The sequence below is a fragment of the Lepidochelys kempii genome, chromosome 5, assembly GCF_965140265.1.
Source record: "Lepidochelys kempii isolate rLepKem1 chromosome 5, rLepKem1.hap2, whole genome shotgun sequence".
Taxonomy (NCBI): domain Eukaryota; kingdom Metazoa; phylum Chordata; order Testudines; family Cheloniidae; genus Lepidochelys; species Lepidochelys kempii.
In genome coordinates, this window is record NC_133260.1 from 46,610,001 (window position 1) to 46,635,351 (window position 25,351).

Here is a 25,351-nt window from a genome sequence, read left to right on the forward strand (position 1 = left end):
TCAGTGGTGTGAATGCAAACATCAGTAGTGTGCATGAGCGGTGGAAAGTGAAATTACTAGTCTAACTTTGGTAATCAAGGTGAGTGGAATGCAGAAGGTTAATATCAGTCATGAAAAATTGTTGCTATTTCAGTTTTAATATTGTAATCTAAGGAGTTATCAACAGTGGTTATGGTTAAAATATTTTGGCCACTTTTTTCAAAGCTGAGTACTTAAAGTTCCACTTCTAAAGTGCTTAAACAGAAATAGGTGTCTACATGTAGATTTAGGAGCTAACGTTATGAACATCTAGGCTTGAAAAATGTCGCTTACTATATTTATTTTGTTGGTATCCTTTTCTTAAGCTGGGCTATAACGTATGGTCCTGTCTTTTGGTCGTAAGGAGTGGTGGTTGAATGGTTATTTTCAGAAGTGCAGACTGTGTTTACTTAGTATAGTAAATTCTTTTGCTATTTTGGCATAGTATACTGTAATTGTACAAACCATTTATAATATGTAAATATCCTTTCATCAGCCATATACTTGGGGATGCTTATCTTCTTACCACAGTTCATGAGATAGGGTAAATAAGGCACAAAGTACTTGCCAGCTCTAATAGCTGTAACTTATAAAATACTTTCATCACACTGAACAGTCTGTTCAAAAATGTGTAAATTCTGAAAAATGTGTGTCCAGTCTTTCTTTACCTTTTATAAGGCAGTAATGTTTATCACAGTTTAAACCACTGTTTTAATATTGGTGACATATAAACTTGTAAGCAAGTTCCAAAGTGGATGTGGTGTTTTTAAACTTATTTTTATTTCCTAGGGAGGAGCTTTACCCACAACATGGCTAGCAAACCCTGCTTCTGATGTGTTTAGTTTGCACCTTAGTGAGCTTCCAGGGGTTTTTCAATTGTGTTAAACCAACACTGTTGTGCTTATGTGATTGGAGAAACAAACCTTTTTATTTGCCAAGAGAGGGCCTGTATGGCTATAGTTTGTAAAGTCATTGATCCTAGAGTTGTTTTACGAATATAAACATTAGTTGATTGTCACTTATGTTTTCATATATAATAAGCTTAAGGTAGCTTTTTTAGCTGATACAAACAAATTCTGAAATGTTCGTTTTAATGATGCAGTTGAGTTTAATTATAAGAATAATGCTTAAACATTTCATTTTAATAAATTTAAATATTACATCAGACAACCTGTAAATAAGAATTTGGGTACAGTAATTCAAAAGTCAACTATCTCTGTTTGAAAAATTAACTTTGGGGGGGAACTTAACAAACAAAAGAATATTTTTGCCATGACCTAAAGCATTCCATCCTGATCGTAAAGTTATCCAGTCCTTTATAAAATCGTACTTTTTCATGCTGATGCCAGGTCCAGAACTGATCTTTAGAAAGGTTTACTGCTACTCCAAAGTATTTGTGACCACTGCTCCTTTTAAGATGTGCGCGCACGCACAGATCCTAAACCCTGCGCAAATGGTGAAACACCACACGCACAAAAATTTGCACAGAAGCACAATAATTTGCACAGAATAAATTTTTTGCACACACGGCCTGTCAAATTAGAGGGAACATTGTGACCCTATCAGGCCATTCAGTTTACCACCTTTCATCTTTCCCCTAACATTATTTTTAGCAGTCACTATTTTGAGAAAGTAATAGAGATGAAGTGTATATAATGGAAACTTTGGTCAGTACATTAATGTTGGCTAATGGTGTGGGTTTTAATGAAGTTTCTATACCAGAAAAAGCTCAATACATGTTATTCAAATCTCTAGTATCCATACAAATCCTTCTCTTCTTTGGTCATCATAATAGAATCATACAGTAAACCTGAGCAGTTGGTGTCTGAATTTGCTCAATAATAGCCAGCTTTGAGCAGCCAGCTGGCCAGCCAGAAAAGTCAAGCTTTTACTTTATTTACTGGTGCTAATGGGAGTTTGTGGTACATAATTTTTGCCGGCACACTGTGTTATTTTATGTAGAGAACATATCACAAACTAAAAGGAATTCTATTAAACTGGAATCTTCAGTGCTATAGTTGTTAGACTTGAATTTACTTAAGGTGATCTTAATAGTTTTCTGGAAAAGGGGGATTATATCAAAGAGCATCCAGTTTCCAAATCTGGGTCCAGTGTTAAGGCTAAAAATGAGTCTCTTCCCCCTTTGAAAAAGCAGATTTTAAGAAAATTTCCAATATGCTGGTGCTAGTTAAGGGTAAAATCATGGGTCTACTACTTACCATGATACATACTAGTTCTGGGATTCTGAGTTTGCAAAAGACCCTTTGGAGCAAACATTTTAAGAACCTTGATGCTATGGAGATGCTGTGCTTGGGAAGTTGACTTTGTAATAATAATTTTGTGGTGAAATTTGATGTGTGGAATTACATCTACTCACTTAGGTACTGTGGTGTGAAATGTAACTGTGATCTAGAAGAGATTCTTGAACTGAAGAATTGGCTGGTCATGCAGGCTTGCTCCTCCTGCTTGCACCTACCAAATTGCATTAAAAGAGGATAAAATATAAGATACTTTCTGAATTTCCTTTTCCATATAAGGCATTGCTGTAATTACCACAGGGAAGGGAGAAGGTTGCACAATTGTGCAAGGAAGGCAGGATATGTGCAAGACATTTCTGTATTAATATATGGCTCATACTATCAAAGTCTGAACTCCTAATCTAAATAGTGGAAATGATTACACTGTCAAAGTATTATCTACATTAAAATGAGAATTACAGTTCTTTGAGTAATTGAACATGTCCATTCTGCTTCAGGTGTGGTCATGCCCAGTGCACCAGAGTAGGAGACTTTTTTTCCCCTTAGTGGTACCTGTCCTCAGCTGCCTCATGTTGCTGTGCAGTAGTATAAAGGGTGGCCCCCAGTTCTCCTCAGTTCCCTCTGACTGCCCATGATTGGTAGTCAGTGTGTTGGCTTGCTTTGCAAGTGTTCTGTCTTTCTCAAGAATATATATAGTTAGTGTACCCCTCAATAGTTAGTTAGACCTTTAGTTATTTTGTTTAGTTTTGCTTAGATTGTCAGTTTGTGCTTGTTCTGAGTGCTGACCCTCAGTACTGAGTCATGCTCAGCCTCCAGGCTTTAAGCCTTTCATCTGCTGCAAGTCTATGCCAGTAAGTAACCGTCATTCCAAATGCCGCATGAGGGTCACATCTAGGACCACTGTCAAATCTGTAGATATTTCAAATCCTGGATCAAAAAGGATAGGAAGTTGAGTCTTTGTCTCCTTCTCATGAGGCCGCCTTGTGTCCACTGTCTGAACTGTCCCACTCAGGGCGGGCACCGAGTACTTCTACGCCAGTTAGGGCACATCTGAACATTGCAGCATTTCCACTTTTCCAGTGGTGAGGAAGAAGCACAGACAGCATGCCTCAAAGCAGCCAACCTCTTTCAAAAGATTGAGGTCCCCAGTACTGTCTACCAGCAAGCAAACTGGAGAGCAGGGCAGAGTATCCTCTGGGAAGAGATGCTCCCTGGTACTGACTTTGTCTCACTCAGGGTTTTTGATTCTAGCACCAGTGCCTGTATCATTGAGGCCTACACTCGCAGTGGTACTGACTTATTGAATGCGGCAACAGCAGGGGAACCTTTTGGTACTGATGACGCCGGAGGCATATGCTGCGGTGCAAGACCTGTTAAGTCTCTTGGTACCAGATTCTCCAGCAGCATAGGAGACAAGTTGTCCAGTACTGATTGATCCTCAGACTTTGTCGACATACCTACAAGTAAGGTCAAACCCTCAGCTCCGTGGCAGACTTCAGACTGTCCACTGAATCCTCTCCTGGTGCCTTCCAGAGGTAAAACCAGTATACGGTCACTGGTACAGATCTCTCTGGAGACACTCCATCGGACCTCGACACCTTATGGTACAGTGCATCTCTGGTCAGGTGACACTGATTCTTCCTCTGAGGCAGTGGTTTTCAATCTGTGGCCCAATCAGCACAGAGCTGTGGCCCATGTGACATCCTCAAGGCCATACAGGTGGTATTGGATGCAGCGCACGGTGGTAAATAGGTTGAGAACGACTGCTCTAAGTTGTTCCTATGCTCCTATGTTCCTATGCCCCTTGCTCCAGGGATAGAAGGCATCACTCACCTTCCTCCAGAGGCTCCTCCTCCTGGTATCCAGCTGTGGTCCTGTGGTGAACCAGAGACCCATATCCTTGCTCTGGTAGAGGCCTCCTTATGCAATCTTTTATAAGGACAAAGTTTACTTTGTCCACATCTGAAATTTGTGACTAAAGTAGTGTCAGAATTCCACCTCAATCAAGGAATATACTTATTGACTTTCTTTCCTAAACCCCATTCTCAAAAGGATGGAGAGACTCCATGCCTTGGATGTCAAAAGGGCATTAGCTTTTTACTTGGACAGAACCAGATTGTTGAGATCAGAGGTCCCCAAACTGTGGGGCCTGCCCCCTGGGGGATACAGAAGAATGTTGGGGGGGGGGCAGGACATGACTGGGTCCCGGTCCAGCCCCCACAGGGGTGCGCAGGGAGCGCCACCCAGCTCCGGTCTTGACCCGGGCTGTTGGCCGCACCCCGGCTCTCAGGGGCAGACGGGTGGGGGGGGGAGCACAAGGTAAAAAGCTTGGAGACCACCGATTTAGATAGTCATACCAGCTGTTTGTAGCAGTTGCAAACAGGATGAAGGGTCTTACAGTCTCAACACAGAGGAGCTTGTCATGGATTTCTTCCTGCATATGTATGTGCTATGACATTGCCAACGTAACCCTGCCAAGCAGGATGGTAGCAGACTTGGCAAGATCTCAAGCAACTTCTGCACCTTTTTTTACCTCAAGAGCCAATAACAGACGGTTGTAGGGCTGCAGCTTGGTCATTGGTGCATACATTTACAACTCTTCATGACACCTCTCAGCATTCCAGAGACAATGTCAAGGTTCGGACAAGAAGTCCGGTTCGGACAAGAAGTCCTTCAGCTCTTGTTCAGGTAGACTCTGAAACCCACGTCTGGTTTGAACTGGTTGTGAGTCACCTGAAGTGGAATGGACATGTTCAATCATTTGAAGAAAAAACTATCACAGCTTGTTCTGTAACTGTTGTTCTTGGAGATGTGTTGCATGTGTCCATTCTATGACCATCCTCCTTCCCCTCTATATAGGAGTCTCTCAGGTAAGAAGGAACTGAGGGAAGTCAGGTTGCACCCTTTTTGTACTGTCAGCAAAGGGTGTGTGTGCCGCTCCAACAGATACTGCTAAGGGGAAAATTTCCGACTCTGGTGAACTGTGTGCATACACCTAAAGTGGAATGGATATACAATGCATCTCAAAGAACAATTATAGAACAGGTTAGTAATTTTTTAAAATTGTTTCTTGGGCTGTTCTGAAAAGTTATGATCTTTGAGATGCAAACATAGCTTATTACTCTTTGCCTTGTGTAACATATCTGTACTCAAAAGCCACGTGACTTGAATCTGAGCAGTTGTCTTTTGTGACTTGGAATCCCTCATTGCAGACTACAAGTGTTTCTCCTCTATCAGTAAAGCATGTGGCAGCTAGGAATTTACTACTTCGTTTGGTTTGTCGAATATTTGAAACAGAGTAGCAGAATGTCTTTTTAAGTGAATATTGGTTGAAATAATCCATGATATTTAATATAAAACCAGAAGTAAAATAGAGGTACTCTCTATTATCCACTTGTGTTTAGATCCTTCGTTAAAAGGTCAAGAATTTAACTTTTATAAAACTAGACAGCAGCCTCTTGAAGGGCTGCTGTATTTTTATTTTTGTTGGGTATGATGTCATTTTCCAATTATACAGCTTAATCTTGCTTTTTTAGTGTATAAACAAAATCATTTGATTTGTTTTCAGGTTGGCAAAAGAGAAAGTTATGTATGAAAAAGAAGCAAAACAGCAAGAAGAAAAAATTGAAAGAATGAAAGCAGAAGCAAGTGATGATTATGGAATTAAAAAGCAGGTATGTTCTAAAATATTTTAAAAATATATTTAAAGCATTATAACTTATAAAGGGGGAAATTTGAAAGTGACTTTTAACGAAAGAATCTCTCAGCTTTTTCCAAGCTCCGCTGATATGAACATTATACTAAGTTATCTTAAATATAAAAAGGGCAGTATACAAATGTACACAATTCTTTGCATTTTTAAATATGTTGCTCTTTCCAGAACTGTTGACTCATAAGGAGCTCAATCCTGCAAGGTACTGATTGTTCCTGTGAAATGATAAGCCTCCTCATCTTTGAGTTAAGGGTGCTCCATACCTTGCAGGAATGCTCAGGATGGTGTCTGAGGAGGGTTTTCTTACCTTCTGCTTTCTGAATAATTTAGGTAAACCAATGGCATGTCTACGCTAGTGATCTTCCAGCGGCACAGCTGTACCAATGTAGATGCTCCACTGTCAGATCACTCGTGTAGCTTCTCTATGCTGACGGAAGAGAGGTCTGCTGTCGACATAATAAACCACCTGACCAAGCAGTGGTAGCTATGTTGGCCTATGAATTAAGGCCCCTCCCCCCCCCCCCCTTTTTTTTTTTTTTTTTTGGTCCTATGAATTAAGGTCCGGCTGATTTGTTTTGTTTTAAAATGTGGAATTTTTTTCTGCTTGCTTTTACTTTAGAAATAATAGGAATACAGAGTTTGGTTTTTTTGGGAGCCCCTGGGATATTCAGTATGGACTGATCTTTCTCAGCTTCTAATTGGATGTGTTGAATTGTTAACAGGTTTTTTTTCCCCCCAAGCATTTCTTAGGTATTTGCTTTTCAATAGATATTCACACACAAAAAAAAACCCCAACCTTTAAACAGTCTGAATTAAAATCACTTTCAGTCTTAATCAGGCTTCACTTGCATTGTCTCTGGTGTTATAAAATAACGGTTCTCCAGTTATCCTTTGTCTTCCTGGACAAATGGAAGAATAAATGAGACCTTGAGTGTCTAATGTAACAAAAAACAAGCAGAAAAAAATATTTAAAAACCAACAAAATCTCCCTTCTCGCTGCCTTTATTAATCATAAATGGCACAAGCCCAACTCTGTGTGGTTTTTCTCCTTTCCAGGTTATTTAAAAGAAATATTTAGAATTTGGAGGGCATTGCACCATTTACTCATACCACTTTATAGAAGTATAATCTCACTGCCTCTGATCACTGATTGTGGTTTTTAGGCTCTACTGAAATAGAAATGAGAATAATTTCTTTAAAGATTCATTGACACTAATTGGAACTAGTGAATGCAATCCCGATGCTCAGTGTCCCAATTCATCAGATTATTTGAGAGCATCAAGGAATTTCCTCACCTACTCTTAAGAAATTGTCATAATTGACAATAATAGCCTTTGAAGCTATTGCAGTAAAGAGAATGGTAAAGCAGTACTTTGAGGATGTCTTCTGAGGAGCCAGTGACAACAGTTTTTAAATGGATGGCCTCCATTCGCTCTGTGGGTATGTCTGCACAGCTTCTGGGAGCAAGTCTTGAAGCCTGGGTCAAAAGACTTGTGCTTGAGGAACTTAAGCTAGCGTGCTAAAAATAGCTGTGGAGACATTGCTTTGATGTTTGGGATTGAGCTCTGAAGCCCACTCTGCTCCCAGGGTTTCAGAACCTGAGCTCCAGCCCAAGCCCTAAAATCCATGTTGCTGTTTTTCGCGCACTAGTATGATGAGCCCAAATAACACAGGCCTTTTGATCCAGGCTGCAAGACCTACACCCAAAAGCTGTCTAGACATAACTTTTAAGGCTCTCAGTACACTATGAAAATGGCTGCCATTTGATTCCTCAGATGACATCTTCACACAGCTGCTTTAGTGTTCTTTTTTGGTATATGCTCGCAGCTCTGACAATTTCCAGAGTGCAAGGAATTTTTAAGTTCTGAAAGACTAGGATGCTGAACAGAGTGAGTGTGCTTGCTTGTTCCACTAGTCCCTTAATTTCAAGATACTTCTAGTAGTGGAAAACTTGTTCCAGAATATATGTGGGATGGGATTTACATATTTAAAAGGACTTCAAGAAAATTCTATTTAGTTATATCGTTATTAAGAATTGGAATTAACTATTTAACTATAATAAATTGAGAATTTAGCTCTATCTTTAATATTTATAAATAAGCTTCTGTATCTTTCAGTGATGGTAGAATAGCATTACAGAAATAGTTTAGATACTAGATCCAGTTGTGTGAAGTAAAACTAAAGTTTTAGCTAGTCTATAGTATATTAACTGGGGTAGGAAATCCAGTTCTGGGAACTCTGATCAGGTAATATATTATAATAATTATCATTATAATTTTTTTAAGGGAGAAACTGGAATAGAGGAAAACCACTTACAAGTAAAGCCACTTACTAGTAAATCTTTTAGCTGTGACTTTGCAATGAAACACAGATTATCTAACAATGCACATGAGTGCCTGAAGAAATTTCTATTTTTAAGTGAGTGTTGGTGAAACATGCTGAATTGACAGATCGGGAGACTGAGACACTAATCCTGGGCTGTGCTCCATCACTTTGCACCAATCCACCAGCACAAAGTGGATATAAACATGGTGGATCTGGAGCCTGTAGGATTTCCCCCTGTAGGGAACAATATTTAGGGGGTTGTGTGCCACCTTCGTGTTTCCTGTCACCCTTCTTTTGGCTGCTGGTGGAGGAAGTATGGTTTGGGGCTTCCTCTGAAGCTTCGTGATCCATGGCTCCAGTAGCAACTCTTTGGGGTTGTTGGCAGCTGGTGTAAATTACAGTAGCCTTCAGATTGCTGTCCTGCAGCCGGGCACTAGGTCAGTGAAGTGTTGCCCCATGATTATGGGAGTACAAAGGGCCATTTTTGTACCCAGTGCACCTCAGCCAAGGTTCTGGGCCTGAAGTCCTTGTTTATATGCCACTGGTACATCCTAAGCAATGGCACTGCAAACTACCTCCTAATGCTCTCAATCAGTGTACCTCAGCTATGAATTATCAACCCTTGTCCTCTTCACTGTGTACCAGCAGGAATATTAGTTGTACAGCTTTAGTGATATAGACACCCATCTACTAACTAATTAGGCTGATGTCCTCAACTCACTTCACATAGGGTCCCCAAAAGACATAATATATTAACCGTTCTAGCTCACTCTTTACCCGAATGGGCTGTGAATTGGCACACTGTTTCAGAAGTGAAAAGCTCCATATCTTCATCCATCCCCAGTCCCCTTTGGGGAAAAAAATTGAAATTCTCTCTACCGCTTTAAAGATGGTTTTGTTTTTATCATCATACTTTGCTATATTCTTTTTTTCTCAAGAAAATATAGATGCAGGTTAGAGTTTGAAGATTTTCCACCAGTTTAAATAAAGAATCGTACCTGACCCAAATCATACTGCCAGAAAAATGTGATAAACCAAGAGGGAAAACTGAGAAAATACTATGGAATAAAGGAAGGCTTATATAACTTTTATGCTTCAAGCATCCAAGTCACCATATCCTAAGCCAAAATATGTTTGCCTAATAGCTTTTTCCAAAAGCAGATTTCATACTAAATTGGTTTTTGTTTTTTTTTTTAATTGATTGAGCTTTCCTACCTTGAGTGCAGGGGTCTGGACTAGATGACCTACTAAGGTCCCTTTCAGTCCTACACTTCTATGATTCCCACAAGATTTATATGAGTTTAAGATTATCAGGCAGGAAAATGTTACAACTCGGAATTTATTTATCAAGTGTAAACTGCAAATAAAATCTTTGCAAAATGCCACAAAAAATCTCATCCGTTCTAGCAAAACAGCACAATGGACTCTAGTGCTTTTTTTAAAAAGGGATTAAAAACTGTAGTTCTTCTTTGAGTGATTGCCCATGATCATTACACTGTAGGTGTCTGTGCACGCCAGTGTACAGTTGTTGAAGAGTTTTCACTTAGGGGTCCCCATTTGGGAGGCATAAGTGCCCTCTGCTGCCTTGTGCACAGGCATAAAGGGTCAAGGTGCCCCTCACGCCACTCAGTTCCTTCCTATTGCCTGTGGCAGTTGTTGGAGCTCCCTTTCCTTGCTTCCGCAAGTCTTTAGTCAAGCATTTAAACAGTGCTCATTGTAGTCCTGTATAGTTAGTGTAATTCAGGGGTCAGCAACCTTTCAGAAGTGGTGTGCCGAGTCTTCATTTATTCACTTTAATTTAAGGTTTCGCGTCCCAATAATACATTTTAACATTTTTTAGAAGGTCTCTCTCTCTGTCTATATATTATATAACTAAACTATTGTCGTATGTAAAGTAAACAGGGTTTCCAAAATATTTAAGAAGCTTCATTTAAAATTAAATTAAAATGCTGATCTTACGCCGCCGGCCCGCTCAGCCCGTTGCTGGCCTGGGGTTCTGTTCACCTAGGTCGGCCACGGGCTGAGCGGGGCCTGCGGCCGGGACCCCGGCTGGCAAGGGGCTGGCAGCCAGAACCCCAGACTGGCAGCAGGCTGAGCGGGGCTGGCGGCCGGGACCCCAGACCCGCAGTGGGCTGAGTGGCTCAGCCCGCTGCCGCTCAGCGCGCTGTCAGTCTGGGGTTCCGTCCGCCAGCTTCTGCCAGCCAGGGTCCTGGCTGCCGGCCCTGCTCAGCCCGCTGCCAGTCTGGGGTCCCGGCCCTATCTACACAGAGTAGGTACCTACCTTCTCCCTGGTTCTAGCCATTCTCTTCCTCTCTCTGCACTGAGGTGAGAGTGGGAGTGCACTGAGAACAGGGCTGGGGGTTGGGGTGCAGGATCTGGCCAGGAGCTAGAATGAGGGAGGGGGCTCAGGGTTGGGGCAGGAGGTTTGAGTGTGGAGTGCTTACCTGGACAGCTTCATTTGGTGCAAGGGGTGCAGGTGGGAATGGGGTGTGTGTGTGTGTGTGTGCAGGAGCTCCAGTTTGGTGCTCAGGGTGGGAGTGGGGATGTGGGGGGTGCAAGAGTCAGGGCATGGGGTGTGGGGGAGCTGGGTATGTGTGAGGAGGGTACAAGAGTCAGGGCAGGGGGCCGGGTATGTGTGGGGAGTGCCAGAGTCAGGGCTGGGATTGTGGAGTTGGGTGCAGGGGTCAGGGCATGGGGCTCGGGTGTGAGGGGGGTGCAGGAGTCAGGGCAGAGGGCTGGAGGTGTGGGCTGGGGTCATGGGGGTGCTCCCAGCCCCCTGCACTGAGCAGCTCACGGCAGGGGGCTGGAGGGGAGATGCCCTGATTCCACCCCCTTCCCCAAGGTCCCTGAAGCATGCTGTGGCTCCGCTTTTACCTCTCCCCCTCTGTAGCAAGGACCGTCAGCTGATCAGCCGCAGGGAGGGAGAGGAGGAGGGGCAGGAACCCAGCACACTGAAGGAAGAGGCAGGGTGAGGGGGAAGCTTGCCTGCCTTGCAAGGAGAGAGCAGTGGGCGGGGGGCGGAAAAGAGTGGGCCGGGCTGGGCAGGATTTTTAGTGCACGCTGCTGTCTGCCCGGGTCCAGCAGATAGCAGCGTGCCATTAAAAATTGTCTCACGTGCCATGTTTGGCATGCATGCCATAGGTTGCCGACCCCTGGTGTAGTTCAGTAGTTAGTGTAATAGTAAGTTTAAAAAAAAATCATAAATTTGTGTGGAACTGCTTGGTACTGGAGATAGGCCACACTCTCTGGGTTTCAAGCCCTGCCACTCTTGTGGGAAGGCAATGCCTAACAGTGATCCTCATCCCAACTGCCTTAGAGTCACATGAGTGACAAATGTGCTATTTGTAAGCACTTTAAACCCTGGTCCAAAAAAGACAGGGCAGCCAGACTGAAATATCTGCTGCTGGAATTGGTGCTACGTCCTCTATCTGAACCATTGACCTCGGTCCGGGTACTGAGCACCTCACTATCAGTCAGTAACTCACCTCCAGCATTACTGGCATCGAGAGAGAGATTGGCATCACTGGTACCAAAGAAGGGTTACTGTAGGTAAGACTCAGTCCCAGGATCTTCAGAGGAAGCCAAGAGGTCAAGCTCATCTAAAATCTCAGGGGGGCACTCAGAGAAAGTATGCCCCAGAGCACATTTCCTTGGTTTCAGGAAGAGACTGCCACTTCAGACCCTGAAGTGGGATCCTATGTGCCCTAGCCCAGCTGATCTCACCATCAAGAGTAAAGCACCTGCCCACCCTGATTTCAGCCTCAGTTTAATCAAGGGGCTTACTGAAAGTACCCTTGGGCCATGCACCCTTTTGGAACCTGTGGGGTTTCCCCCACCTCCAATCAAGAGCGTCCCCATATCCACCACAACCGGCTTCATCTACTGGCCATCAGGAGCATCAGTGCCACAAACACCCTAGCATCGATACAAAGGCCAGCACCAAGCACAATCAGGACCCTTCTCACAAGCATCCGCGACAGGATCAGGAACTGGACCAGCTCCTCGTACTGTTGCCATCCTCTTTCTCATCCCCTGATGAGGCAATTGCAGTGGAACCTATTTCTCCAACTCCTGATTATTTTAAGACTCATCGGGAGTTGTTGAGGGAGGATGACTATGGCCCTGGATATCTACTTGGAGGAGATTCTGTAAAAATCATACAGGCTGGTGGACGTTTTGGCATCTGCAGCCCCAGCTAGAATAGCTGTCGCTACTAATGAGCTATTTTAGAGCCTACAAAGGTTCTTTGGCAGACTCAAGCTTTCCTGCCTCTGACTGTGCAAAAAAAAAAAAGTGGATAGGAGGTACAATGTCCCCTCTCTGGCGTTCAAGTAACTCTAGTCACCTTAAGGGCTTCCTCGTAGTATTGGCAGCCATTGAGAGAGAGAGAGACAGACAGGGTTACCAGGCATCAGCCCAAAAAAATAGAGGCCAAGAAGCTGGACTTATTTGGGAGGAAGCTTTATTCCACAGCTGGGTTGTTGCTTCATATTGCAAACTAGCAAGCTTTGCTGGGGTGCTGTGATTTCACCTTATGGGATACAGTTTGAGTTCAAGGACAAGTGCCCAGATGATGCAAAACAGGAGTTCCAGACATTGATCAAGGACGACAGGTTGGTTGCCAGAACAGCTCTGTAGGCAAGTCTTGGCAAAGCAGATTCTGCAGCTCCTGGCATGGTTTCTGCCATCACGATGAGGCTCAAGTCTTGGTTATGCTCTTCTGGCCTCCCTCTAGAGGCGCAACAAACAGTTCAGGATCTCCCATTTGAAGGGCCATCGCTCTTCTCAGAAAAAAAACTGATGAGATTCTGTACAGACTCAAAGAATCTAGCGTATCCCTGAAACCCCTGGGCATTCACATCCCTTCAGTGAAATAAAAGGCATTCTATCATCACCAGTCACAGCATTTTCAGGGATTTGCCTAGCAAGCCCAAGACCTGCCGAGGAGAACTAGCAGAAGTTACAAAAGATGCCCACTACCACCCTCTACTTCTGCAGCTGCCTGTTCTTCAAGGCAGGTAGCATTCTCCAAGAGCTCATTTTGATGGGTTGGTCCAGAGCAGACTGCCAGCTCTAAGAGGGCCATCCTTTTCTTCCCTAATTTTTGCAAACCACCTGTCTCACTTCTGTCATATTTGAGCCCACATCGCAACAGATGGCTGGATTCTAAATGTGGTGCAAGTCTGATATACACTCCAATTTATTTCCCCCGCCCCCCACCCCCACTCCCTGTTAATCTTCAGAGATCTCTCTCATGAGGCAGAGTTACTGCAAGAGATACAATTGGTTCTCCTTGTAGGCGCTATAGAGGAGGTCCCTCTTTTGTTCAGGGGAAAGGGGTTTTATTCTTGATGCTACCTGCAGAAGGATGTCTCAGGCCTATTTTAGATCTAAGGCGTTAAACAAGTGCCTAAAAATACTGACATTTCAGATGGTCATTTTAGCCTCCATGATTCCTTCTGTGGCGCCAGAGGACTAGTATGCTGCTCTTGATTTCTAGCATGCTTGCTTCCATGTGGCGATTCATCAGAGCCACAGAAAATTTGAGATTCACTGTCAGCGGTCTCCATTATCCGTTCACAGTGCTCTCCTCTGGTGTCTCAGCTGCCCTGCATGTATTTACAAAGTGTACGGCGGTGGTAGTACCATTCTTCAGAGGTCCATGTTTCCCTTACCTGAATGACTGGCTGATAAGAGATCAGTCCAGGACACAGATGTTGTTCAGCATAAACATAATCTCAACCACCTTCGTTGCAGTCTGCCTGCTGATCAACACGGATGAGTCAGTCCTGTTTCCAGTTCAGAAAGTAGAATTTGTTGGAATGGTCCTGGACTCAAAAATGGCCAGGGCCTTACTACTGTATGCAAGGTTTCATGTAATACGAAACCTCATTGTGGACTTTAAGGCTTATCGTCTCGCCACAGTGAGAAACTGTTTAAGGCAGCTGGGGCACATGGCGGCACCATGCATTTTTGTAGTACAAAATGCCAGGCTGAGTTTCAGACTCTTTCAAGGCCAGTGGGCTGATGTGTATTCATCAAGAAGGCACCACATAGACAGGTTAGTGCATGTACCAAATCGGATCGTATCTTCCCTAGATTGGTGGACGGATCTGTCCAATGTCTGAAAGGGAATTCCCTTCACCCCACTTCAACAATCTCTTACCTTAGTCTTGGATGCCTCAGACCTGGGTGGGAGGGCTCACTTGGGACCCCAGCAGATGCAAGTTTTCTGGTCTAATCAAAATCTCAGCTTACAACTCCCTGATGTTCGTGTATTGACTATCTGATCAGCATGCATGGCGTTCCTCCTTACATCAGGGGAAGGGGCATGTTAGTGCTGACTGACAATACAGCGGCCTTGTTTTATGTAAACAAATAGGAAGGGATGCAGTTCTCACTACTCTGCTGAGAAGCAATCCTATTTTGGGACTTCTACATCAGCAGCTCTACTTCTGAAAGCAGGCCATGTCCTAAGGGCTCAGAATACACTGTCAGATTGCCTGAGCAGATTGTTTATTCATCACCAGCAGTGGTCCCTTCACCCAGACACAGCAAGATCCATTTTCCAGCTCTGAGGGTGTCCTCAAGTGGATCTCGTAGCGACAAAAGACAACAGAATATGCCACCAGTTTTGTTCCTGAGCCGGACTCAGTCCAGGTTCATTATTGGATGTTTTTCTACTGCCATGATCAGGGTCTGCTGTATGCTTTTTTCTTTCCAATCCTTTTCTGAACAGAGTTGTGTGCAAGATCAAACAGGACAAGGCCCGTCTTATACTGATCACTCCTGCATGGCCCCACCAACACTTCCCCCTGCCCTCCCCAAGCTCTTGGACCTCTCAGTCAATCCCTGCTCCCGCTTCACACATACTTGATTTCACAGAATCACACCTGCCTCCTCTACTACAGACTTCAAGCCTTCACCTGACACCCTAGAGGCTTCAAGGTTAACTTTGGCGGAGGAGTCCTGCTCTAGAGAAGTTCAGGATATGTTGCTGAGTAGTCAGAAATCATCATCTAGAACTACTTACCTGTCTAAATGGAAGAGGTTTTCCATCTGGGCCCCTGTTCTTCTATTCAGTATGTGCTGAACTATCTTCCGTCCCTCAAACATCAAGGATTGGTGATTAGCTTGATCAGAGAATACCTAGCAGCTATATTTCACACACCTGGGATAACCCCTTTCTCTTTTCCAACACAATGGCTGTACAATTTTTTTAAAGCGTTTAGACAGAATGTTTCCGCAGGTACAGAACCCTATTCCACCATAGAGCCTGAATCTAGTCTTAGCAAAGCTGATTGGTGTCCCCCCGCCTCTCCCCTCTTTGAGCCTGTAGCAACCTGCACTCTGTTGCACCTTTTGATGAAGGCAGCATTTTCAGTAACCACTACATCAGTTAGGAGAGTGGGGGATTTGAGGGCTCTAGTATCAGATCCTCCAGATACGGTTTTCTACACAGACATCTGCCTTCATCCTCACCGAAGTCTTCTCACGAAAGTGGTCTCCATTGTTCATATTAACCAAGCAGTTTTCTTACCAACCTTCTCAAATCCTCTTGGTAATAAAGGGGAGGAGAAACTGCACAATTTGTCAGAAGAGCTTTAGCATTTTATCTGTAATGGACTAAGCCTTTCAGATCTTATGCTCAACTGTTCATTGCATTTGCAGACCGAATGAAGGGCAGTCCCGTTTCCATGTAAAGGATAACCAGTTGTATTTGACTGTGTTACCAGTTGGTTAATGTGAAACTGCTGGATAGCTTGTTGGGTCATTCAACTTAGGTTCAAAGGTGATCTCTGCCGCTTTTCTAGCTATTGTGCCCATATTAGACACTTGCAAAGCAGCAGCCTTGTTGTCATGTCACACATTTGCTTCTCACTTTGTGATCTGTCACATAGAGACAATGCTAAATTTGGACATGTGGTCCTCCAGTTCTTCTTCAAATAGACTTCGAACCCATCTCCAGTTGGGATGGTTTCTGAGTGGCCTACAGTAGAACATACACGTGCAGTCATTCAAGGAAGAAAAAACTATTACAAATTTTTCCGTAACTGTTGTTCTTAGAGGTATGTTGTAAGTGTCCATTCCATGACCTGCCCTCCTTCATCTCTATTGGAATCTTTCTGCCAGGAAGGAACTGAGGGGACTGGGGCCTTTTATGCTTGCACACGGAACAACACAGAAGAACAACAGTTGTGGAAAAGATAGTAACTGTTTTTCTACAAATTTGGGTTTCCCCCAACCTAGCCATTGTAATGGTTAGTAAATCAAGGCCTTTACCCAGTACTTATATTCTATGATTTATAATAAGTCTTCTGCACTGCAGCGTAGCCACCAGTATGGACTAATAGGTAAGACCTTGTGTATTCTATAGTTCTGTGGCCACGTTAACTTTTTCTTAATCTAGTCCTTATGGTTGCAGAAATAAATGTGAATTGAGTATGTAAACCTACATATTAATACCTATTTGAATCCATGTACAGTATGAATTAGCTCTGAGGTGTGATCTTCTTGGGTTCCTCTCCATGGGGTAGTAACTCTGAAACTGAAAGGAGTGTTATTAATAGTTTTAAATATTTACTAGCTGATCATTTTAGCAGAAATATCCAACTACTTGTCCCACAATCCCAACTGCCTCCCAGATTCAAAAACCCTCCACTTTAATTTATCTGAAGTTACGACAGAATTTCTACATTAACACCACAGAATCTAAGGGCCTTTTCTCAGAATTTATATTCTACTTGCTATAGATACATAGAGTGCTGCTAATGAGCAGGTTTCCTCCATGTGCAAATAAGGCAATATAAATAATCAGGGTTAGTCTGCATAGGGAGTTATTCTGGAAAAGCTATTCCTGGTTAACTCCATATGTGAATACTCTTCTTCTGGAATAAGAATGTCTTATTCCAGGTTAGTTTAATCCACTTTGAGGGAGTACTAGTGGATTAATTTCCAGTTATTCCAGATTAGCTTTCATGGGGAGACAAGCCCTTTGAGAAGCTGGTGTTCATGTCCTTTATCCAACAAGTTCTGCTCCTCCTAGTCTCGCACTGAGTCTCTCATGTTTCTCGAGGATTAGGCTGAATCCTTTTGTTGTCACTAGTCACCACTTAAAAGTGGAGCAGATTCCTGAAAGTTAAAATGTGGAAGACTAGAATTAACTATACCTTTAGTTACTGAAGCTGTATTTTGTGGAACAGGACTTCAAACATGAAAGATATTGGTCTGAACAAGTCAATGTTTGTTTAATGTTGAGTATTCCCAAGTAATATTACTTATGTTTTTAATGGCTCAAGTAATGGTTTTTAATCTAATTTCTTTCTGTTTTTTTTTAAATTTCATGTTGGATTGAATACGCGACGTTTCAGACTCTCCTCATAAATCAGACACACATAAGATTAGGTTCAACTTTTAGTTTCATTCCAGTCTGATTACTTTCAAAATCCTTTGGGTTTTCTCCTAAAAACAGATTACCTCTGTTTAATAATCTGAATTCTACTGGCTTTTTATCTAGACAACTAGAACTACAAAGTTGCGAATAAAGAGTTTGACACACTCATTTGTGCATTTCGAGAGTTTAACTAATGAGCACAAATCAGTCTCCTTTAAAGGCTAGCAACCTGTATTTGTATCTGTCTTCTCTGTAGAATAATACTCCTGACGTGCAGGTGATATTAAACTTGCTGCTTTCAGCTTTGTGTTTCTTTTCTAATGTACTTTTTGAAAGAAGCCTATTGGTAAGAAATTATTGTAATCCTTGCTAGGGCTTCCTTTTTTTCGTTTGTTTTTTAAAGAATTTTATTTTCAGTTTGTCTAAGATATAAATACCTTTTTGTATTCTAGACTATGCTCTCTATGCTGAGGATTTAAAATAATTGTGCAGTAGTTGGGATACATTAACATGGAAACTCCCATTTAGCAAGAAGATTCAACAATTGACATTAACGATCGCTGAAGGGAAATTCTCTTGTAGTTGGGCTCACCATTCCTCTGCAGAAAGAGGCTCTATCAGACCTATCAGGCATGGGTTAGTGACTTGACTGTATCTATATGGGAAACCTGCCAGTTCTGTTCTGACTCCAGTTTTAGCACAGACATTTATTTTTCCTGACTTTCTGCCTTCTGCAAAACTGAAGGAAATCTCCCAAATCTCCATAATTTATCCTAATGCCTTTTCTTTAACCAGACTGCTAACTTTTTAAACTAAATCATATGTTGGGCTGAGTGAGAGCTCTTGCTCCATATCATGCAACAGTTTCCCTCTGCCTGAAAACCTAAAGATGACAGATAATTCCCCAAAAAAGAGGTCAGGAGGACAATATGCAGCCAGTACTGTCAAGGCTGAGCCAACTTTGTGGTTGACCAATACTTGTTTTGTCAGAACCGAACTGGCACCGCTTTCCAAATGGGTTCCCTTTTATTTATGATTTTTTTCTGCCAATGTCTGCCCATGTGACAGTGTTTACATCCAAGGCAATTCATATTCTTTTCAAGTAAAATTTTGAGAGCTGTTGTGTAGAAAATGCTGCCTGTTGATTGACAGTTTTCTATGGGCAGTGATTGCATTGTCCAGTTATCCTTATGGAAGTTATCAAAGTAAAGGGCAAGAATTGTGTTTCTAACACAAACGATTTAATTCTAAAATTAAAGGGAGGATTGAATTAGCCAGTGACTGGATTCAGGGAAGGCACTAGTAATGAATTTTGCTTCTACCCCCTCAAGAGTAGCATCTACACTCTTAAATCTCTGCACTAGCTCTGTCTCCCTGGCTGGCAAAGAAAACCTGCAGTCCCAGATTATCATAAAACTCCTAGCCAGCAAACCATTTTCCAGAAAGGACAAAATAAACTTTTGCTTCTGCTTCCTGAAATGATCTGCCATGTACCAATTGATTGGTCCTCAGCTAGAGCAACTCCAGGGGTTGCCAAATGTGAAATACTGAAGCAGTTAGATGAAGAGGAGGTCAAGTCAAGTAGGTGTCTGTCGTCTTTCGTCCTCCCTCAGCCTCTCCACTCCCGTTCTACACAATGCTTGGTATAAGTGGTTGAAACCTATCGGTTCCATACTCTGAAATAATTTGCTGACATGAAAGAAAACTGATTCTCTGCACTGAGAAAATAACGTATCCCAACACTTTCCAGAAATTTTTCTTCACGCCTCTGTAAGAGTAGAGTGTCAAGTAGTGTTCTGTGTAATTTATTCCTCAATTAAAGGGGGAATTACCAGCGGCTTAGTGTAATGGATCTCTACATCTGCTGCGGCCTCAAGCCTTTTCCAAGCCAACTATGTTATTTTTAAAAAACAGAAACAGAAATTTGCATTTTAATAAACTGGAAACCTGTTTTATAAATTTGAGTTAGTACATTTATAGGTTATTGATATTAGGGAAAAGGTCATTTTTATCAAGCTCAATTACAGTAAAACAGCGGTGGCCAACCTGAGCCTAAGAGAGAGCCAGAATTTACCAATGTACATTGCCAGAGAGCCACAGTAATACATCAGCAGTCCCCCATCAGCTCCACCCCAGCTCCTTCCACCCACCAGCAGGGCCTCCCCTTCCCTCTCCATCAGCTGTTTCGTGGCATGCAGGAGGCTCTGGGGGCAAGGGGGGAGGGCACAGTGGGCTCAGGGGAGGGAGTGGGGCTTGTGGCAGAGCCAGGGGTTGAGCAATGAGCACCCCCTGGCACATTGGAAAATTGGCGCCTGTAGCTCCAGCCCTGGAGTTGGTGCCAGTACAAGGAGCCGTATATTAACTTCTGAAGAGCTGCATATGGCTCTGGAGCCACAGATTGGCCACCCCTGCAGTAAAACATGTTTGCCTTTGTCCCCACTCCCTTCAATTCATAGCCTCTTCTAATCTGGCTGAGGAAAACCACTCTTTCAAAAGTGCCTTTATTTTCAGTTTTGTAACAGGCAAAGAACAAGTGGTCATGGAGTCCTTCTTTAATAGGTGTATTTTTTTTAATTCATGTAGCAAATTTCTTAGCCTAAAACTCTCACACCTAAGTAATTCTGATACTAGTTTTTGAGAAGATGTATTTTGATGGTTCTTTTATCTTCTCACTATCCCATATTGAGCTTTAGATCACCTAGTCTCTTTTAAGAGGTGAACTACACTATGAAATAAGGACACCTTCCTGATTAACACATCTCTGCTTTCTTGGCCCCATCTTCTTTTCCCTGTGCACCTTATCCTTGTGTGCAGTGTTGTTGTAGCCACATTGGTTCCCAGGATATTAGACACACAAGGAGGATGGTGTAATATCTTTTATTGGACTGACTTCTGTTGGTGAGAGAGAGAAGCTTTGGAGCTTACATACAGCTCATCTTCAAGACCTGAAGGACACCTCTGTGTAAGTTCAAAAGCTTGTGTCTCCCACCAACAGAAATTGGTTCAGTAAAATATGTTACCACACCGACCTTGTCACCTTATCAGGGGTATGTTCTGTTTGAAATATTATATCCAACAAAGGTAAAGGATGGCAGGATGATAATTTTTAACCTTTCACATAATGATAAATTCTTCTTGGAGGAGTGTCACTTTGGGTGCTCAACTTTAGGTGAATCTGTGTCCTCCTGCACCTGTGATCGGAGAATTTCAGTAGTAGTGACCACTTTGGTAACACATGCGCTCTCCCTGTGTTGTGCCACTTCTGGTGGTTGCATAGTGATATGTGACTGAACCGCCACCGGTTCCTTCTCAACTCTCTTCGCTCAGATGGAGCCATGGCAACACCTCACTTCGTTATATCTTAGACTTACACTGTTACTTGGTGTTAGAATAGAGTTAGATATAGTTACCCTCCTCTTCCCTATTTATTTTATTTTAAAAAATTCTTTTAAATTATCAGATACCATTATTTCCATTCACGCTTTAGTATAGTGTAGTTTTAACCCCCTTCTCCTGGGGGAATGCTACTGATGGGCATACCCAGATCTCCGGGCTTTAAACAATGTCTTGCTTGTTGGGAATCAATCCCGGTCAGTGATGGAAATGCTCAGTGTGTCCATTGCCTTGGCAAGACACATTATTCAGAAGTATCTTCGTTACCACAAGCAAGGGACCTAAAGCTAAAACTTATACCAAGGCAGAAGTCACTGCACCTGGTGTCTGACCCCCAGAACACAGATACACACCCCCTGCTCTAATGCCAGCGATGGCCCCTGACAGACCATCCCTATCACAGTCCTCAAAAAAGGTGGGGGGTAGGAATAGCAGGCAACAAATTCTCCTTCCAGGGAACCAGCCAAAAAGAAGTGATCCCTGACTCGTTCAACACACAACTGACTGCAGCATGGTTAAGCATCTACAAGTCGGCGGGATCTTACGGTACTGCTGATACTGCGAAAGCCAAAGACCTTAAGCAGGCTGGCTCTGAGAGGAGTGACAGAGAGAAGCCTACCTCCTCCTACTTAGTACTGATGGAGCCTCTTAAACATCTGGCACCAAGCAGCTCAACATCACTACAGTCTGTGGCTCCATCTACTGGTCCCCTAGTGCATAGTACAGTGACATCAGCTACAACAGCAGTACCGTCTACAAACACCATCCTCTGTATCGAGGCTAGCAGCACCACACTAATTCCTTTATCATAAGAACTTGCTAGTCTATGCAACACCAGAATCTCCCCTTCTTCGTACTCTGGCATACTCAGAACCATGCCAACCTATACCACCACTGAGATCAACCCCTCCTTTTTCCAGCGATGAAGATGATGATGAGGCGGAAGGGGACCACTCCTCACCCATTTGCATGACCAGTGGAGCAAGCCACTTACCAGCTAAGTGACACCCAAGGATGGTATGGACATCCATGGATGCCACCACCAATGCCATTCCCACCGCAATGGCCTTATTGGAATCCATGGCCTCCATACAGCCACCAGTACTTTAGGCCTTCTAGCACCTACAGGGAGAGGAGGTGGCGTTCCCCATCAGCCTCAGTGGGTAGAGCCTCCGGAGGAGACTTTTGAGGAACGGGAGGAAGCTTTGGAATGGGAAGTCACCCCTCCAATCAATCTCTCTTTGTCCTCCCCAGATGAAGCAGTCATGCCTTCACCACTTAGACTTTAAACGGTTCCAGGAGCTATTTAAAATAATTGCTGATGCTCGAAATACACCTGGAAGAAGTTGCGGAGTCTCAACATAAGCTGTTGAATATTTTACAGACATAAACATCAAAGATTATGCTTCCTATAAATGAGGCACTCATGGATCCAGCCAAGATCATCCAGCAGACCCCTGCAACAATACCACCCACTTGTAAAAGAGCAGTCAACAAATATTATGTCCCCTCTAAGGCTATTGATTTTTTGTTTTCACATCTCCCACCAAATTCCTTGGTGGTAGAGGCCATGAATAAAGATAGCACCACTCCAGAATCACCCTGTACAATAAGGACTGGAAACAGTTAGACCCTTTGGGCACAAAGCCTGTTGGTCAGCAACTCTGCAATTCAGAATCCCCAATTACAAAGCTTTGATGGCCAAATACAACCACACAAATTATGATGTCCAAGATTTCTGATTCTAAGATGTCCAGATTTATTGACTGTATCCCGGATAACAAAAAAAAAACAAAACACCACCTTGCACAGATGGTCTTATAAGCTTCGTTGGACGTGGCAGACACAATCACGTGATCCATTACTATCGCAGTAGTTATGTGACGGGCTTCGTGACTCCACATCTCTGGGTTTCCCAAGAAGGTCCCGTCTACTGTTAAAGATCTTCCCTTTGAGCGCCAGCAATTGTTCGTGGCCAAGACTGACTAATCCCTCCACACACTAAAGGATTGCAGTGCAACTCTTTGGTCTTTGTGCATTTACACACCTGCACAAAGAAGGAAGCCGGGGAAATACCGTCAGTACAATGAACAAGGCCTGCCCCCATATGTCCAACCACAGCGACAATATGACCTACAAAAATGGAGACAGAGGCCTAAGAGACGTAGACCATTCCCATCTCAGCCATCAACATCCCAACAACCCTCCTTGAAACAGCAATTTTGAGGGTTTGGTCAAGGGCCCAAGATGCCTTTCCCATTTCCAAGCACTGGAACCATCAACAATCATCCATCTTTTCGGAGACCGCCTGATCCCATTCCACCAGTATGGCAGACCATCACCTTGGACAAATGAATATTAGAAATGTATAAACACTGGTTACTCCAATCCCATTTGCCCCCTCTCTTCCCCTCCCGCCCCCCATCCACCCTCTCTCCTTGTCCCTGTTCAGGGACCCTTCTCACAAGCATCTTCTACAAAATAAAATCACCTCCTGCTCTTGGGTTTGTAGAATCAGTACTGACACAACACAGAGGGAGAGGCTTTTATTCCCACTACTGCTTAACTCAGAAAAAGAGCAGGGAATAGAGGCCCTTTCTCGACCTAAGGAAACTCCACATGTTCGTGAAGGTTCAGTGATTGAGGATGGTCACGTTAGTAGCTATAATCCAAGCACTGGAACAGGGGGACTGGTTCTCTGCCCTCGACTTCCCAGGATGGATATTTTCATATCTCCATACATTCAGTGCACAGGAGCTTCCTTCGACTCATTCTGGGACAGAATCACTACCAGTTCAAAGTACTGCCTTTTGACCTCTCTGTGGTGCCCCCAAGACATCCAAGGTTTTTGCAGTCATGGTGGACCAACTCTGCAAGCAAGGAGTCATGATATTCTCCTACTTAGACAGCTGTCTTTCTCAGAAAGATGCTGTAGAAGCTATTCAGAGGATAATGGTTCTCTTCTCTCAACTAGGACTAAAAAATAAACATGCAAAAATCAACGTTGACACCCTGTTCAAAACCTAGAATTCAGTGGGGTCCACCTTGATGCACTGGAGGCCAAAGCCTCATTACCACTCCACAGATTTGTCACCCTTGATCGCCACAGCACAAACCATCCTACAGACATCAGCTAGGACCTGTCTCCAACTATTAGGGCATATGGCAGCAACCATTTTCGTCGTAAGGCATGCCAGGCTACATATGCATTGTCTCCAGGGCTGGCTCCAGACAACATATGTTCCGCACAGACAATCTGAACAAGTGTCTCACTATGCCACTCAAAATCAAAAATTCTCTACATTGGTGGGCTCAACCCCACAATGTGTGTCTGAGTCCCCTTCACGCAATCCCCTCTGTCCGTTATACTTACAGCGGATGCATCTCTGTTAGGTTTGGGAACACACTTGCACAACCACACAATTCAGGGCAGGTGGTCCCCCCCAGAGTCAACTTTTACACATCAAACTACTGGAATTACGAGCAGTCTGCAGTGCACTCACACTTCTTACCTGTGATCAGGAGGAATAAGACTATAAAGGTACTAACAGACAACATCGCTTGCTTGTTTTATAGAAACCTTCAAGGGGGAGCAAGGTCACATTCCATCTGCACCAAAGAAATGACATTATGAAACTGGTGCATTCATCACAACATCAACATACCAGCTACCTATCTACGAGGATGTCAGAACACTACAGCAGTTGCACTAAGTAGAAAGTTCTCTCAGGACTATGAATGGGAAAGAAACACCAGGGTTTTATAGAATATATTCAGATGCTGGTGTTTCCCAACTATACACCTTTTTGCTACAGCCCGGAATGCCAAGTGTCCACACTTTTTTGTTCAAGAGCAGGATTGGAGCCCCAATCTCTGGGCGATGCTTTCCTCATCAAATGGGATGCACCTCTGCTATCCAGGGTGATACAGAAGATAGACCAAACAATCCAGAGTCATATTGATAGCTGCCCCATTGCCCAGACACACTTGGTTCCCATACCTGTTGAAGATATCTGTCTGTCCACCACACACACACACACACTCCTGTCTCAGGATGCAGACCAGGATCGCCACCCAAACTTGCCGATTCTCTACCTGAAGGTGTGGCTCCTCCATGGCTCTAGAACATTGAACTGACCTGTTCAGAAGATATATTATTTAACAGCAGAAGATTGACTACATGTTATACTTACTTTCACAAGTGGAAGAGATTCCATATATGGTGCCAGAATAGGCAAGCCACAGCTATTA

General features: G+C 43.4%; 1 protein-coding gene across 2 annotated transcripts in view; it reads left to right on the top strand.

The window, feature by feature from the left end:
- TBCA (tubulin folding cofactor A) overlaps positions 1–25,351 on the top strand; it is a 63,925-nt gene that overhangs the window by 27,049 nt on the left and 11,525 nt on the right. For both annotated transcript variants that reach the window (XM_073344184.1, XM_073344183.1), the window contains exon 2: positions 5,845–5,950. In XM_073344184.1, the coding sequence (XP_073200285.1) occupies positions 5,845–5,950 (106 nt within the window). The remainder of the gene's footprint in view (positions 1–5,844; positions 5,951–25,351) is intronic.